The 17,426-nt window shown below is 32.8% G+C and overlaps 1 protein-coding gene across 5 annotated transcripts in view; it reads right to left on the bottom strand.

The window, feature by feature from the left end:
• LOC128999628 (sodium bicarbonate cotransporter 3-like) overlaps positions 1-17,426 on the bottom strand; it is a 105,040-nt gene that overhangs the window by 50,705 nt on the left and 36,909 nt on the right. For all 5 annotated transcript variants that reach the window (XM_054426221.1, XM_054426218.1, XM_054426222.1 and 2 more), the window contains exon 3: positions 15,349-15,443. In XM_054426221.1, the coding sequence (XP_054282196.1) occupies positions 15,349-15,443 (95 nt within the window). The remainder of the gene's footprint in view (positions 1-15,348; positions 15,444-17,426) is intronic.

The raw sequence follows: 17,426 nt of genomic DNA, 5'->3' as shown, positions 1-17,426 counted from the left end.
TGCGACTCTCTTGTAAAAATACCAATAAAACAGTGGGTGAGAAAAAAAATCTTAGTTTGAAAAACAGCTATTCGAACTTTATTACTCAGCTTAAACAGTAATTTTTTTATTATAAATCTCTTTGCATGACATATAATTTCGGTGCGTAGAAAGTACCAACAGCAAGAAAATCCATAGATCAAAACACGAGAAAGTTGAGTCTAATTCCAAATCACTGTAACTTTCGATATTTTTCGAGTCTCCAAACTTTTAGATTGCACAAAGGAAATTACCTACTGGTGAAACAAAACTGTTGCTGAGTTGCTGATGTTAATGAGACAACTGGAATGTTGCCTGTTGCAACTAAGTTGCTGAGTAATCAATAGTTGCCGTAGTTGTAATTAACCTCACTGCTGTTGCTACATTGTGATTGTTGTACAACCAGCTGATCTTTATTGATACCTCGCCTAAAAATACCATGTCGTTTAAAAACAGCTGATCTTTAGTTGTTTATTATGAGCTTATGAATAAACACTGGCTTGTCCAAAATTGATTAGGCCTATTTAATTAATTAGTTTAATCAATACAGAAAAGAACACTACTGGCAAGATCCACAAAGACTCGTTTACCCTAGAACTGAAAATAAATCTAAAGATCTAAAGATTGGAATCACTAAAAGAGAAAAAAAAACAAGAAAATGAATACATGCATTGTGCGTCAGACCTGTTAATTTAATTTTCATATGTTTGTAATTGTAAAATGTGTTCGTGTGTGTTTCTACTGTGACGACGCTGCTTCAGCCAAAGATTTTTGATGATGGCATGTTAATGCGGAAACGGGCGTAACGCAGCTTACAACTCTGATTGAGCTGTAGACGAAAGGTAAAATCTATTTTTAGTTACATCACAGCTCAGGGGCTAAAAATGGATTATAATACATGCATTGGAGCCACAAGTACATGCGTTGGGCAAAAGTATTGATACAGAATAGACCAGAATTGAAAGCAGAACCTTGGACGCCTGGCGTAATAGTGTCACTAGATGAGTTGAGAACTTACTTTGTACTGTATCAATTTATCAAGGAAGACTATTTTGACGCAATAGAAGATTTATTCGTCCATTAAATGTTAAAGAGGCAGATTTTAGTATTGTTATAACCAGCTGATTTTTAGTTGTTCATTATGATCGCTTTTGAACAAACACTATCTTGTTCAAAATTGATTATTAAATTAAAAAAATGTTAATGAATACATAAAAGAACAGCAATATTGCACAGCTATAGTTGTATTTTAAATGTATACTTAACAAATAGTTATACTCTCGTATGATCAAAACAGTACAATGCCGTGTTTTCTGACTGGAGTAATTGATTTCAATAATTGTTAATTGCACGTTAAACCCTGAGAGGGGTGAATATCTAATTCATTGTAAGGGACATTAAGTGATGAGATAGTCTAAAAAAATTATGGCTATAGGCTCGATTGGACAACTTGTGTAAAGAGTTAAATCATTACAATATGTTTTTGTCTGGGTTTGCTTACTAATATTTGGTTTTAGGTATGTTCCAACATGAGTACGAGATCAGATTCCCGGATCCCGAAACGACACGACAACTTGTTATTATACTAATAGAAGATGTATACAATAACCCCTTAAGCATTACAAGCTGTCTTTAACATTAATGTTAAATAAACAACAGATAATTTCATTTGATCACTTCAAAATATCAACATGTCTTTATATTTGTTAGGTTTGTCTAGATAAAGGCGTAACATTCTGAGCGAAACATTCGACACATACCTAGAATATTTATCACACATTACAGACATACATAAAGCAAGATGCGGCAGTAAAATTATACATAAATTGTAGTAGGTTCGTGCAAGTTATGGCAAAACTGTAATGTACCCACAAAGGATTTACAACTTTTTATAAACGGGTTCTATCCATACACTAAAAAATGTATACGATTTAGCTAGAATAATTAGGTGTACCTAAAACTACTTTAATTGCGATAGTTTGTTAAGGTAAAAGATTTTCAATAACAAGTTGAATGCAAGTTAATCTTTTTAAATTTGATTTTACTGTTATATTTTTATTTTAGTGGAGAACTATTTCAATTATATGAATAACTGTAACACAATAGTCTAAACTAATTATGTATAAAAATCACAAAATAAATTGTATACAGTAGTATAAGCACAAAATTCAATTTAAAATCAGCATTTTGGTAAGTTGGATAGGTTTAGAGTTTACATAATAATAAAAAAATTTGAATATACTACCTACTATATTGTTTTCGATTTGTTTGAAATAAGTAACACCTTAAAAGTTGATTAGTAAATCTATCTATCTATATATTAATAGGCAAGCATGTTTCTTTAAAAACTTTTTTCTCAGCTTGTGTGCATCGTGGGGTAAATCTACGCATACCGTTAGAAAGCAATTTTCTTGTAGGTGTGCAGAATCCCTTTATAAATTTAAATAGGCTCAAAGATAAGCACAAAAAATGAGTTTAAAAATTTGAAAAAATTAACAGGGATGTTATGCGTTGCCATGTTGGTGACGAAATAACAACAAAATATAAACAGAAAATCAAAACAAATGGAAGAAACTCCAATCACATGTTTTATTTACAGTGTGGGGTGAAAATAGAGAAATTAGTACTGTCATAGATAAAACATACTCCGTACAGCACATTACATATTTTTGGTCGAGTTTCGACCACTGGACGACCTCTCGTCTATATATTAATAGGCAAGCATGTTTCTTTAAAACCTTTTTTCTCAGCTTGTGTGCATCGTAGGGAAAATCTACGCATACTGTTAGAAAGCAATTTTCCTGTAGGTGTGCAGAATCCCTTTATAAATTAAAATAGGCTCAAAAATAAGCACAAAAAATGAATTTAAAATTTTGAAAAATTTAACATGGATATTATGAGTTGCCATGCTGGTGACGAAATAACAACGAAATATAAACAGAAAATCAAAACAAATCAAGGAAACTCCAATCACATGTTCTATTCAAAGTGTGGAATGAAAATAAAGAAGTTTGTACATTAAATATTTTTGGTCGAGTTTCGACCACTGGACGACCTCTAGTACTTATTTAATACGCAAGCAGATTTTTTTTTACAATTACTCCTCCGAAACTACTGAACCGATTGACATGTTTTTGGTGTTATTGGAAAGAGCGTAACGTGAAGTTGTGCAGGAAACTTTTTTAATAAGGAAATAATTCGAGAGTGATGCCCTGGGGCCCTTTAAAGTTTCGTATTTCTCCATAAGATTAACATGGGAAACAAACATTGTTATGAAACTCCAGCTGTTGTCAGAAATGCTGTTCTGCTATTTAATTTAATTTGTTTACAAGGAGAATTAATTGTTTCTTGGTGCCATGTGGTCAATGAGTCAATGAGCAGTTATACTCTTGCATATATTTTAAATGATATACACTATATAAAATGATGGTACTGTAATACATTGAGAGATATTCATTTAAATAATCAATAGGTACGATTGAACCTTTGCCTATATATGTTTCCTGGTAAGTGTGTTGTAACTGTTCCTTATAGTATATTATAGTATCTTAAAGTAAAACCAAATTATTCTTTTCTGCATTCTCACCCCGTAGCGAAGCACGGGCAGAGCAACTAGTAATATATAATTTCTTTAAAGTTTTCTTTTCGTATAAAAAATATGCTCATGTTTACAATGATAAATATAATCATCTGTAAAAATCATTCTATAACACATTTTTTATGATTAACATTATATGAACATTAGCAAACAACTTAATGTACCGAAATCATTAATCTTCAAAACAAACTCTTGATTAATGGTACTTTAAATCACTAATCACTAACCACTACAAAATCTTGACGTTCGTGATTTTAAAGATAACCATTACCAACTTAATGAGAAACAACTTTTTTGAAGACTTGAAATAAATAAACGGTGGAAGTGGTTGATTATGTGTGTGGTTGGGTATTGTCTAGTGTGATAGATTTTATTCTCTTAGCTACCGTAACAAGTGTTTTAGTCAAATTTTGTCTTGGATAAACTCTTTTTAAACATCTTCAAATACAAATAAATGCAGTATTCTCCAAAGAATTAGCCAATTTTGTTGATTACACGTATTTTGCAATAGCAGATTCAGCTTAGTGAAAATCTACAGTAGTTAAAAGAGGAGTTATTTGAACAATATTCTGGAATAACACTCCAGAGAAAGAGCGCGGAAACATCAAATTAAAAGCTGGAGAAAATAAGTAGAGTGAATTGAGGATTGTTACAGTATTTTTGTGTGTCTTGCAAATGAAAACTTTATTCTTATAGCAAGATGTTTTGTATAGCAACAATATTGTAATATTAACATTATAACTCAATATGTATAACCATAAACAAACTACAGTATTTTATTTTGTTGAGTATAACTAGCATTGCATCATACTGCGTTTAACACTATGAATATTTCGGTAATAGGGGAAGTAAATAAATAATCGAAAGGCTTTTGGTGAGGGGGATTATTGGGAAACAGAGAGTTTTTCCACGTCTTTGATGCATAGTATCGTTCAAATCTTATATAAGTAAACATACGGATAAAGGTGGGCTCTGACCACCTCATTGGTGTTTGGCAAGATTTAAACCCGGTACCACAGACCCTCGTGCAATAACCCCAACAAAATCCGTCCTAATAGTGGTACTGAGAACAGTGATGAATTAGTAAATGTCCCTCTTTTTAAGCTAAATACTTTGATGAAAAATGTTGACAAAAGGTCAACCCTTTCCAAGCTCTTTTCCAACATAATTCCACAGACTTGTTGAAAAAACATATGTAAATTTATCTGTCAATACCAATTTATCAAAATTAGTTAGACAAACAATCGCAAAGATGTTTTGCAAACATTTTTAGTTATGCAGTGTTTTCACAGGTTTTCTATGTAGACAACTTAAAATGTTTCATTAACACAAAGCGAACATTGTGATGATAAACTGTTAATTAATGTAAGTTCCTTGTCCTACAGACTCAGAAGTTTGTTTACAAGTCGTTGGCCGAGGTGGCGCCGAGTGCTGTAATAAGATCAGCATTCATAAAGGCGTAGAGACCTCGAGCGTCTGAGAATTCCTCCCCGACTTTGTTTTTTGCATTAATAATAATATGCAATGTTCATATTGCACTTAATAAACTATTCGAATGCTTTCTATGGAAATATAATGTGAATTTTGTAAGCGAAAACGTTATCTAAGTGGCACTTTTAAGTTGGTTTTCGTTGTATAGCTTTTCGTGGAGGGAGATCTCAATAAAGGACAATTCTCCTAGTCTACTATCCCTGAACATACAGCTTAAAGTAGACAATAAATCTCCATTACAACAATCATTTAGCTTGAATCTATTGGTGATTTGTCGGATTTGAACACTAGACCCAGGGCTGCGTTGTTATCACTAGACCAACTGTGATAATCCGCAACTTCTTTGAAAAAATTTGGCTTTAGATTCTTAAAACTTTGAATTTACGTAAAATATTACAATTTAGTTAACTTTATTCATAAAATGGTCGTAAATTTAATTCCAAATGACTATCACTCACTATTTTTCTATAGATTTTAACAAACAGATCCTCCGATCTCATTGTACCTTAAATATTTTGTAATTAGGCATTTAATAAAGAAAATTTTAACTTTACAAACTAAAAGCTATATAAGCGTGGGAATGAATTCTAAAAATTATAGTATTCGGAATTGTTTAGGCAAAACCATCCTTACAACAAAGCTAACAATATTTTCACCCTGTGTTTTTTTAAGTTCCTGACGAAAGAAATAATGCGACGATGAGCCTAATGCTATCCCAATATGAAATCAATTGCAAGAAACTTATATAAACAACACACTAATGATTTATCAACAAACAACTCACGGTGCACCTTTGGTGAAGCATGAATAATCTACTCTGAAGCATTGAAATATGGAGGGATTATAGCCTAAGTGGGCGTCAGCTGTTACACTCAATCGCTTTTATTTCCACTCCAATTAAAAGCGCAACATTTAAACCCATTCGAGATTAAAACCTTCTGGAAGATTAGTTTATAACACCTAGTTTAATCGATCAATAGCTTACATAGGAAAACAGAGGTAAAGTTTTAGTTTGAATACCAGTCTATAGATACAAGCAATAGATAATTAATAATGTAGACTAATTTAGCGTGTACTAATTTACCCTTGTTTTAGAATGCAACTCTTATTAATATTATTTATGCATTAGTTTTTTTTATTTTTTCCAATATAATATATTTTTACAGAATAAAATATGCAGTGTCTTACAAATTCTCACGATCCGTTTGAAATTATTTTATCAGAAAGTTTGTGTATAATGTAAAATTTTCAATTTGCTTTCAACTGGCAGCTAGTTCGTCACCAGGAAAGACGAATAAGTAGATCGAAGCACGATGACTCGAAAAATATCTTCGTATAAAATAATCATAATTTTCAGTCTAACTACAACATAGAGCATATCCTTAAAGCCAAATATATTTTCAGATTTGTTCGTTGAATCAATTATTTTAGGCGCAACTAACTTTTGTGACCATCCTGAGCACACGGAAGTATACTAGGTTGCTTTATTCGTCAATTTTTTTTTATTTACCATAAACTGGTGTAAAAACTCACCTAGTTTGGTAAACTATACATTATTTTTTAATGTTTGATAAAACGTATTTAGAACATTAGTTTGCGTAAAATTAAAAATTAACTTATAAGCAAAAGTACTAACTTCAAGCTTGTGCTTGTGTTGGAATTGTTGTACGTTTATGAAAATGTGAAATAACTTAAAGCTTTAACCATCCAATAGTATTGACTATTAGATAGTCAAAGCTTTAAGTTTCACATTTTCATAAACGAAGAACAATTTTCAACTGAACTTTCACTGTAGTAAGGTGGGAAGAGCTTAAGAAAGGTAGAGAAGAAAATTATTGTTTAAGAGGTAATTCTCTAAAGGGTAAGGGGGGGAGAGCATGGTTGAACGCGCAAGGAAGTGCAATCTTTAAACCACTGTGGAAGAAAATAACACTATTGAACAAATATGATCACTGACATTTCTGATTACATGCAGTGTATAATAAATGCCAAGTCGAAAATACAACAGAGCTAGTCAGTAGATAAAATTTAATAGTAACTAATAATGATAGTAATAATAACTATTTAATAGTTCACTGACGTTTATCTACTGTGGCCCTATGGTTGATCACTTTTAAGTTTGAGGTTTTACTTATTTTATACTTTATTTTTATTTATTTTTATTTTTAGTTATGTATATTGGTAGTAAACAGTCAATATAAGTGTTTTCATTATATTTAACTGCAAAAGGTAGTAGGTACTGCTTTGCTCCTATTTACTTTTAAAACCAGAAAAGTAACTTATTAATTTTAACAAGTTTTGCTTAGTACATTCAAACACGACTATCTAGACGTGCATTTAACGTACATTCTTGTTTTGGTGTCAGTTCTATAGATGTTAAATTACCTTAATACTTTTAATATGTTGGGCACGTTGGTTACAAACTAACAACAAAATGTACACAGTACAAGAAAATCATATTAGCTGCTGAAACAAAGTAAACTACAAAATTACCATTTTAACAGATTATAGATGGATTAAAAATGAAAATTTGGATACATGACATTGACTAAAGACTGCTATCAGCGTATTCTAATGATTTTCCTCGAGGAAAGCTTGGTCCCCGGGTACTTCACCTTAAATAATGAATGTTGCCTCGTATCTTAAAACATGACTATAGAGACGTGTATTTAACATATATTTTTGTTAAGGAGTAATTTTAATGGATAGCAATTTACCTTACGAAACATGTTAATAAAACAGCAGATTATTTATAATTCAACATATATTTTTCCTGCAAAATTAATACCTAATCCTCTTAACAACATAATAGTGTTTAAACTTATCTTCAAATAAAGAAGTTTTATTGTTATAGGAAATCAACCAAGATTAAAACAAACATCGGCTCTTTCCCCTGACAAATCTTTACTTGATATATTGGTAACTCCATAAAACTTGGTTCCTTTCTTAGTCTGTTTTATTCGACGAAAGAAAGCTGAGTTGAAGACAGAGTCTAACCATCCACATTTACAACAGCAATTTCCTTTTACTGTCAGCTAACTAACTTGGAAATTTTTTCGAATGGGTAGCCTCCGGATTATCGAGATACAATTAAAGTGGTTTAAATACCTGCAATGTCGACAATCCCAAGTGGTTGTGAAACAACTAGTTTCGGCTCATAACGGAGCCATCTTCAGGTTTTCCAAGGACATAATCACTTCTTCCGAAGGTCGTCAAAGTTCACAAATAATTTACATACATTTAAAAACATTAAAAAAACACGTAACACGCATGCCTAGGCCTAGCTTTAACGACGTGACCGGCGGGAGTTTACGTCTAGACTACCGGGCACTATGGTCGATGCGTCTTATCAGTAACAGGTTGTTTGTGGGTATCATTCTTCTCCCTCTCCCTTTCCATTATTTCTATTATAGTGTTTTAAATAAAGCTAGAAGCAAATGAAAGCTTGTCGTTTAGCACGTTTTGTTTATCTGATTTGACTGCCTTATAAATTTCGAATTCTTCTAGCGTGTTGATCTGAAATTTATTTTTATTAAAATGTACAGCCAATAACACAAAAACAATTAACCAGGCAATATCTCAAAGCAAACATTTGTTTTCGAAAACTGAAATAAATTCTTTAAAAGTCACAAACCCACAAGCTCCAATACTCCGTGGATTACCAAAGATTCACAAGCCCGACATACCTATAAGACCTCTCGTTAACTTTATGCCTTCACCAGCATATAAAGTAGCAAAGAAACTTGATATTATAATCAGAAATGAAATTATCTTGGAGAACAACCATAGCCTTAAAAATAGCCTAGAATTAATTGACAAAATGAAATCACTTTCAATAAAAAATAACCAAAGACTAGCATCATTTGACATCGTGAATCTTTATACTAATATCCCTGTTAACGAAACAATAGACATTCTCAAATTGAACTTACTGAAGAATTCCAAGCTTTCACCAGACGCAATAGATGATCTGATAAAACTAACGAATGTTGTACTAAAACAGAATTATTTTAAATTTCAAAATAGCTTCTACATCCAAAAAGATGGTTTAGCTATGGGCTCCCCTCTGTCAAGTATTTTGGCTGAAGTATTCTTGAACGACCTTGAAAACAGAACATTGTTCACAGAGGCTAATCGATACAGAGATAAAATTATCTTTTACCATAGATATGTAGATGACACAATAGTTCTCTTTAACGGAAACAGCAGACAGTTGACCCTATTAAATACATATTTGTGCAGCATCCATAAAAACATCCAATTCACTCTAGAAGAGGAGAAAAACAGCTCTATCAACTTTCTCGACCTCACCATCGTTAAACAAAAAGACCACTTTGAATTTAAAATCTATAGAAAACCGACGTGCACTGACCAAACCACATTTTAATAAAAATAAATTTCAGATCAACACGCTAGAAGAATTCGAAATTTATAAGGCAGTCAAATCAGATAAACAAAACGTGCTAAACGACAAGCTTTCATTTGCTTCTAACTTTATTTACAACACCACAATAAAAATAATGGAAAGGGAGAGGGAGAAGAATGATACCCACAAACAACCTGTTACTGATAAGACGCATCGACCATAGTGCCCGGTAGTCTAGACGTAAACTCCCGCCGGTCACGTCGTTAAAGCTAGACCTAGGCATGCGTGTTACGTGTTTTTTTAATGTTTTTAAATGTATGTAAATTATTTGTGAACTTTGACGACCTTCGGAAGAAGTGATTATGTCCTTGGAAAACCTGAAGATGGCTCCGTTATGAGCCGAAACTAGTTGTTTCACAACCACTTGGGATTGTCGACATTGCAGGTATTTAAACCACTTTAATTAACTTGGAAAGCTAACAGCTGAAACTGCCTCGAGGACTTTACTACTGTAGATTTATGTTGTTTATTCAACAGAAAAATAAATGTATTTCCATCCATACATTTTTGTTCTAGTTTAATGCTAAGCATTTCTTCTTTAATTTTAAATAAATTTTAAGTAACTAAGAGTCATATTTATTCCCTGGTTTAATAACATTAGATTTAACGGGTGTATGTTTGCTGCTATGGAGAAAGTAAAACGTGTTTTTGACCAAACATTAATAGCAATGGATAAAATAAATACATTAGCCAAATTTGGTCAACGTACGCAAGTAATCTATAACAGTTTTCATTTTCTCCATAAGAATAACATGGGAATTTTAAAATAAACTTTTTACTTCCCCGGTAACTAAATAAATTCTTGTAGATGATAAATTGTAGATTTAAATGTTTAAAAGAACGAGTTTCTTACAAGCACGTTTCTTAACAACCACAGCATGATTTAGAAGAATAAATCTAATACAAAGGACCCAACCTCTGGCATTACGTAATAAATGAGGTTGTTTATCCCCTATGTCCGTGGGGAGTAATAGTCAAAACATGTAGCCATACGATAACACATCTCTTAGCTAATTTAATATATTATGAACAACCAAATTATTTATCGTCGAATTAATGTGTTATTAATTAAACAATAAATATTTTGCTCAAACAATTTATCTATTGCCAATTGAAAATCTGAGAGCAACGATCAAAGTTTTACCTATTTCGGGAATAATAATGAGTTACTGTTGTGAATTCAGATCAAACTAAAAACTGCTAAAAGATAATTTTATGACCACGTAAAAACCTATTTCAGACGTAAAAACCCGGTGGTTGGAACTGTAAGAGAAGTCATCAAATTAAAATAACGACAAAATAATGCACCTAATGAGGAAGGAATAGTTATTTGTGCAACTAGTGAGAAAAGTGAGCAATTGACTCACTCGAGAGAAATCCTTACTCGCCTACGGCTCGTGAGGAATGGTTTCTCGAGTGAGGCAATTGTACTTTGAACTCGAGTTGCACATTATACTTTTCCTACAGTTTCCATAAAACAAATAAATTTGTGAAGAAACATAACCTATTTTTACACAGAAGTGAACTTTTAATATAACATTTAATGTGAAGTGACAAATACAACAGTAGCCTACAACAGCTGACCAGCTGATTTACAGCCAGTGCTGCCAACGTATTTCGCGAGCATACGACGTTGCCTGCATGTTACGCGCTCACTATTTCGTGCCTTCACGTTGCAAATCTGGAGTGAGACAAAGTAATTAGAGTGAGACAATGTTAACGAATGGCTGATGAGCGAATTGGCCACTTTGCTTGCTCAAATCAGTTAGGGAACATGTACATTGTTAGGTAACTGTAGGAAAAATAATATAACAACCTAACTGAATATATCGTTGAATCTCTGCAGGATGTTTCCTCGCGCGATTATAAATTTATTTGAGACAACATTGGAAGGAAGGAACAGCGTCTTTGAGGTTATGAAATATTGAGACCCTACTTCGTCGTTGGAAACACGGGGAACGTTTTACCAAGAGCATATTGTTCACACCACAATTAACGTTTTCATACTCAAGTTTAGTGTACCTAGTAATGCTCGATTTTCTAGTGACGATCACGGAATAAAATGTCTTCATGGTGTCTTTTGAAGAATATTTTTTTTCTGCATTGCGTTTTTGAATTTTATATCACATGTTGTTTCCAGCACCGATGTGATTCAAACGTTTTCTTCAGATCAGACCAAACAGGTTTTACAGTTTCCTCTCAGTTCTACGAGACTTCAATCAGTTAGTACGAATATTCTAGATCAACAAAATCCCTACACGCATTGATAACCGCTTTGTTTTATAATATAGAAATTAATAAATGTATTATTATTATTATTACCATAGGGGACGCCACCTGCGTATTTAAACCCAAATATGAGTGAAAGATGGGTGTAGCATGGAGTGTGATGGTCTGTGTTTATTTGTTACTGCTTAAGATCAGCTGTTACATTGGTCAGGATCATTATTGAAAGCCCAATGATCAGCTGGGACAGCAATGAAGAGCAACGGGCAGCTGGGTCCAGTTTTCAATAATCAAAAAGCTCCTGACTTATCTCAGGATCGAACCGGTGACCTTTTGATTACCATGCGAGCACTATAACCACTGAAAACCGATGGATTCTAGAAGAAAACTTTAGTTAGGAACTCTTGACAATTACGAAACATGTCGGCGTAACTGTTAACTATGGAGAGTTCCATTTAGGTTTAAATGTCTATGTCATCTTGATTTCTAATTTATTGTAAGTTTTTAACCTTTATATAACTTATATTCCTCTATAAAATGTTAAATTATTTGTAAGTTATTAAATTATAATTTTATGTTTTCGATTTTAAAAATAGGGTATCAGTACCAATTAATATGAGGGATGATTGGTAATACTTCTGACACAAAACCAACAATTGAAATCCTTTCTCAACTTGAAAATACTTCTGATAGAAATAGTTTCAATTTACCTGGGTTTACCTTTGATTGAGAGTTGAAAAATAGTTCAATGCAAAGAGTAATTTAAATTTAGAAAGAGTTTAAACTAAGCAAATATAAATGGCACGAAAAAGAATTATTTATACACCAATGTGTAACATTATATTAAATTTTTCATAAAATTGTCAACGTTTTAAAACAAAAAATCTACATATTTTCCTAGTTGGTAAACATTTTAGATTGTTGATACTTGCCTAACGTGAAATGTGAGGCTACAGCGGAGCATTGGTTGAAAATTTTCCTAGAAAAGATTTTTATCATATTATCCGTTATTGATGTGGATTTTCCTTCTTTGTATTCTGCAATCCATTATTGAGCCCCTATCGTTATACTTTCCCTACGCTTTATACTGTATTTAGAGCAAGTTACTGGACAACACAGGATTAAAGAATTAGTTCCAGTAAATATTGTTTTCAATAGAATTGAAATTAAGCTTAACTGAAAACACAAATTGATCATATAAACAACAAATTATACAACACATTATCTTTTTATGAACACCATTATGTACACATATTAATCTGAAGAGGTACTGTAATTGAAGTCTGACATTGATACTTGTATTGAGGTAGATCCAACAGCCAGCCATATCTGCAGCTGAACTAGCAATTTGCCAGAATCACGACAGACGCTATCGCAAACCAAGTCAACTGACAGTCGGACCAATCTATCCTGGCCAATCCATTTTGTAGCCAATCTAGGACGCACTAGATATACAACCAATCCTCAACAAACTCTATTATGCGTATATGAGGGTAGCGTTATATGGACACTTAATATATGTGATGTATTATTACATGGAAATAAAGAAGTATTGTTGGAGAAGATTGAGCACAACTTATTCCTAAATATAATTTTCATACTTTACAGAGTAATCTTATATTATTAGAGTGATACAGTCAAATTTGTGCGTTAAAGGTCTTTACCAAAACATGAGGCTCAGAGTCTGTAGATTAGCAAAACAGTATTGGTATGAACGAATTCCCAAAGGGGTTTGTGTATCTATTTAGTTTGTGTTGTGTATTTATTCATAAAAATTCAATTCAAAAGACAGTTTTCATCCACATCAAATCGTAATTCCGACAACATTTTGTCATAATTCTTGTACATATAATCAATTCTGAAACCCATTTTAGGCAACAATAAACGTTTGCTCTTCAGATCAGATGGAAAAGCCACATAAGATTATAAAAGAGCTGAACTATACAGAACACGTTTTGAAATCAATCACTCAGGATCAGAAGCAAACCAACTAACACCTTGACCTTTCAGACACGTTTGTTAACACATTCACTAACACATTTGGCCATGCATGTTAAAACTTTCGTTGATACTCATGAGAATATCTAGCGAGAAGTAGAGTTTTATTTTATCGCGGTTCAGCTCCCAGCTGAGAAAGGAGAGTAAACAAACCTTGCACGAGTTGTGTGGTTTGTCTCTGATTGGATATCGCAATGTTGATTCAATCGTTATTGTATTTCTTTCCAATTACGGATTTAATAATACAGTTTTCTATCCAACAACGTGCACTTGTTAAATCTTTCTCACTCTTATATTAACCCGTGAGACTTGTTAAAAAAATTGACATATAAAACTGTATGTGTCCTTTATGACCTATTGTCAAATTAAACACAAGGTGCAAGGTTAATCATGAAGTATTTTACAGCATGACGTGCTAATCAAGAAGTTTTAACTTGTTTTTAATACTATAAGATTTTTGAAATATTTAAAACTAATAACATTTGAAAATTCATATTTAATATGTCAAGTCAAATAATCCTCAGAGTGATAAAAGTGTATTAAGGTGATAAATCCTCCAAAGTACCAGTAAATAATGAATATACCTGTAAATCCTTTAGTTTCGGAACAAAAGTTGCACGACCATCAGGCACAATAACACAGTACTGTTACACAAATAGTACGGAAATACAAGAAATCAGCTGATAGTCAGACACGAACCCAGCGAATGTAGAGTCTAGACTGCAGGTGATCAGTGCGAACGTGTTAACGGTCAGCGCATTTTCCTATCTTATCACTCAAGTTTGCGTTCTTGCATTTTCCTCAACTCTCTTTCTTTTCAATCGGATCAGAAAACAAACTAGATAGAGAGTTCGTAATTTAATATATTTTGATGGTTTGATTTAATGACTTTTAAACTCAATTCCATAATGATTGTTTTAGAGTTTGTTCTAAGAAAATTTAAATTCATCGTTTAGTTCTGAGATTGATATTAAATGTTTTGCAAAATGTTTTATAAGCTTATTTTTTAGGCAAAGGTTCCTAAAATTTCCAAAATAAATGTGACGTTTGGGCAATTAAGTATTTTACCATTTAATAAAAATCAAAGCTGCTATTGGATTAACGAACATTAAAAAATAAAGAGTCATAGAAAATAATTATATGGTAGGCCTACCGAACTACATTGTTAGTGATATAAATACGTTTTAAGCAACCTGCCGGCAACACACATTTGATATATATTTCGGTCCTATAGGATTTTTAAGTCCCATTATATCGAACTTATTCGGTACTACGACATTTAAACTGAACAACCAGTGGGATAGGATTCGGTGTAGTGACCCAATTTGTTATAAATCTTATGGCACCAAAGAAATTCTAAACACTTCTTATAACCCTGAAATAGTTCGGATCCTTGGGATGTATAATTTAATATATTGGAATTTACTATGAACATTTTTTTAAATTTTTATGCTGCCGGGTGTACTAGATTGACGAAAAGTTTCTGTTTTCGCATGTTTTCAAAGGTAATCTAAAATCCGCCCTATGTTGAATAAACTATATGCTTTTTCCAATATTAACTCAAATTTTAAAGTGTACCAAGTTGACTCACCCTCAAAGTCGTTGGCGGTGAATGCTCTTGGTGGAGGTCGGATCACCCCAGGATCCCGAGGGGCGAACTCCTCGTCACCCTCCATCAGCCAGGGACTGAAACACGAAGACATGGGATGTTGGATGCACATTCGAGAATTGGAAACCCTAATTTTCAACTAAAATTGTCTATAACCCAGGCCTATAAGAAGAAAAACTACATGATGTTGACGGCCTCTATAGACTTTTCATACACCCTTTCCCATAAGCTTCGGGTTCGTGCGTATAAGAATGTATAGCAAAGCAAGGGGTGAACAGGTGCATGATGAAACAAAACTTGTACAAGTAAACGTTGTTTAGCGATAAACTTACCTAAACCTAGCAAAAATGTTACGAGTACGTTAAGATACTCGCTGATTCCGTGGATACTATCTGCACATAATCCTATTTCAGAAAAGAAACGAGAGAATACTCTTTCATTGGCTGCAAGACGGTTTGCTGTGCTTGTCGACGATATTACCTAATGTTTAATGAAGTATTAATGTTTACAGGCTAAGGTTTGTTTACTGTGACCAGTAAAACAGCCAATCTGTTATTTAAAGAGGTTGGCGGCCTCTTTTATCTTGTATTTGCTCCTCCATATTGACCACAATGGTTTGTGTGTAGAAGCACAGCCACCAGAGGTGGCTGTGGTAGAAGTTATCTAGCAAAGCAAGGGGTGAGCCGGAACAGTACAAGGATTAAAAAAAAGTCGTGGCCGGTACCAGGATCCGAAACCACGACATCGCTGCGCGAAGTCCGAGGCGTTACCGATTAATCTTAGTGTCCTTTCCTAAAATTTTGGAGGAAGCCATTTTTAAGTCCTTAGAGTAGGTACAAATTTGCCTACCGAATTTTTCTCTCACTCACCGAATAAAGGTTTTATGCGGATCGCTTTTACGTAAATACAAATGGACAATACTTAGTTTTACTTCTGGTTATTCCCAAACAATTTCCATTATTTTAAAGTGGACGAGTTTTCAGAGTGCTCTTGTCAGTTATAATTAGGTATTTCCCAAGGGAAAATGTGAATGGCTTCAACTTTATGACATGAACTTTAAGAAACTTGTTTATAAACTGTTTACTCAACACATCCTCTGAAAATACGTTATAACTTGTGGCTTTTATTTAATTTAGTCTTGTTGGATAAGGCTTATTATTTGCACATACTTTAGTCTACAACTATTACAATTCAAACCACTTTTACAATTAAATTTTTTAATAAAATTTCAAAAATTAAATACAAATATATTATTTGTACATCTTAATTACTTTACGGGTTTATTTATTGGAATAAACTTGTGAAACAGCTAGTTGTAAGTTCATTCCGTCTTTTAACATATAAAAACGTTTCCTCGAATTTTGGTAAAACCATAATGCTGGAAAATGAACCGAAGGAATGAGATCCCATATCGTGTATAAAGAAATGGATTTTCAACTAAATTATCCGAATGTATTACTAACCCTGTATTTCTATCTCCAAACCATCTTGTATCATATATTACTTTGTTAAGTTGTAAATAATTGGTTTAAGAAGAAAGCAATCCAAACAAGGATAAAACAAATGAGATTGTAACTAATTGAGTCTAGAGGCAGCCTTTAAAGCTAACATATGGCCCTTTGAGATTTAAAGGGGAGAACGCAGCCCTAGCTGATGTAGTCAGTGTATGGTCATTAACTCTGGACTGTTCAATTTGGTAACACACTGCCAAATCTTTAGTGGAGTTAAATAGTTTTAAGCTTCGTTTTTTTTTATTTTACTCTTTTTGCTTAGTTACATCATAGATCAATTAATGTTTCATGTGTATCGCTTCATTTATGGTTGCATAAAATCTTGATTTGTGTTGGCAGTTAATTTAATTGCTAAAAATCCCACCTTAGGAGTAATTTTAATTTTGGGAGTAAGAGTATGAAAAATAACATTTTATTACAACATAGATGCTTAAACGTTTTAAAATTAAACCCAAACGTAAATAATTGCATGTCTACTTAATTATTAACTTTCCGCTGAATTAACTATTTTTAACAATATACAATCTTATTACATTCCAGCTTGTGGTT

Source organism: Macrosteles quadrilineatus, unplaced genomic scaffold (genome assembly GCF_028750875.1).
Source record: "Macrosteles quadrilineatus isolate MER2022 unplaced genomic scaffold, UCM_ALF_1.0 Scaffold_8__2_contigs__length_117827958, whole genome shotgun sequence".
NCBI lineage: Eukaryota > Metazoa > Arthropoda > Insecta > Hemiptera > Cicadellidae > Macrosteles > Macrosteles quadrilineatus.
The sequence above is the reverse complement of the archived record's forward strand: the minus strand, read 5'-3'. Positions and strand labels throughout refer to the sequence as shown.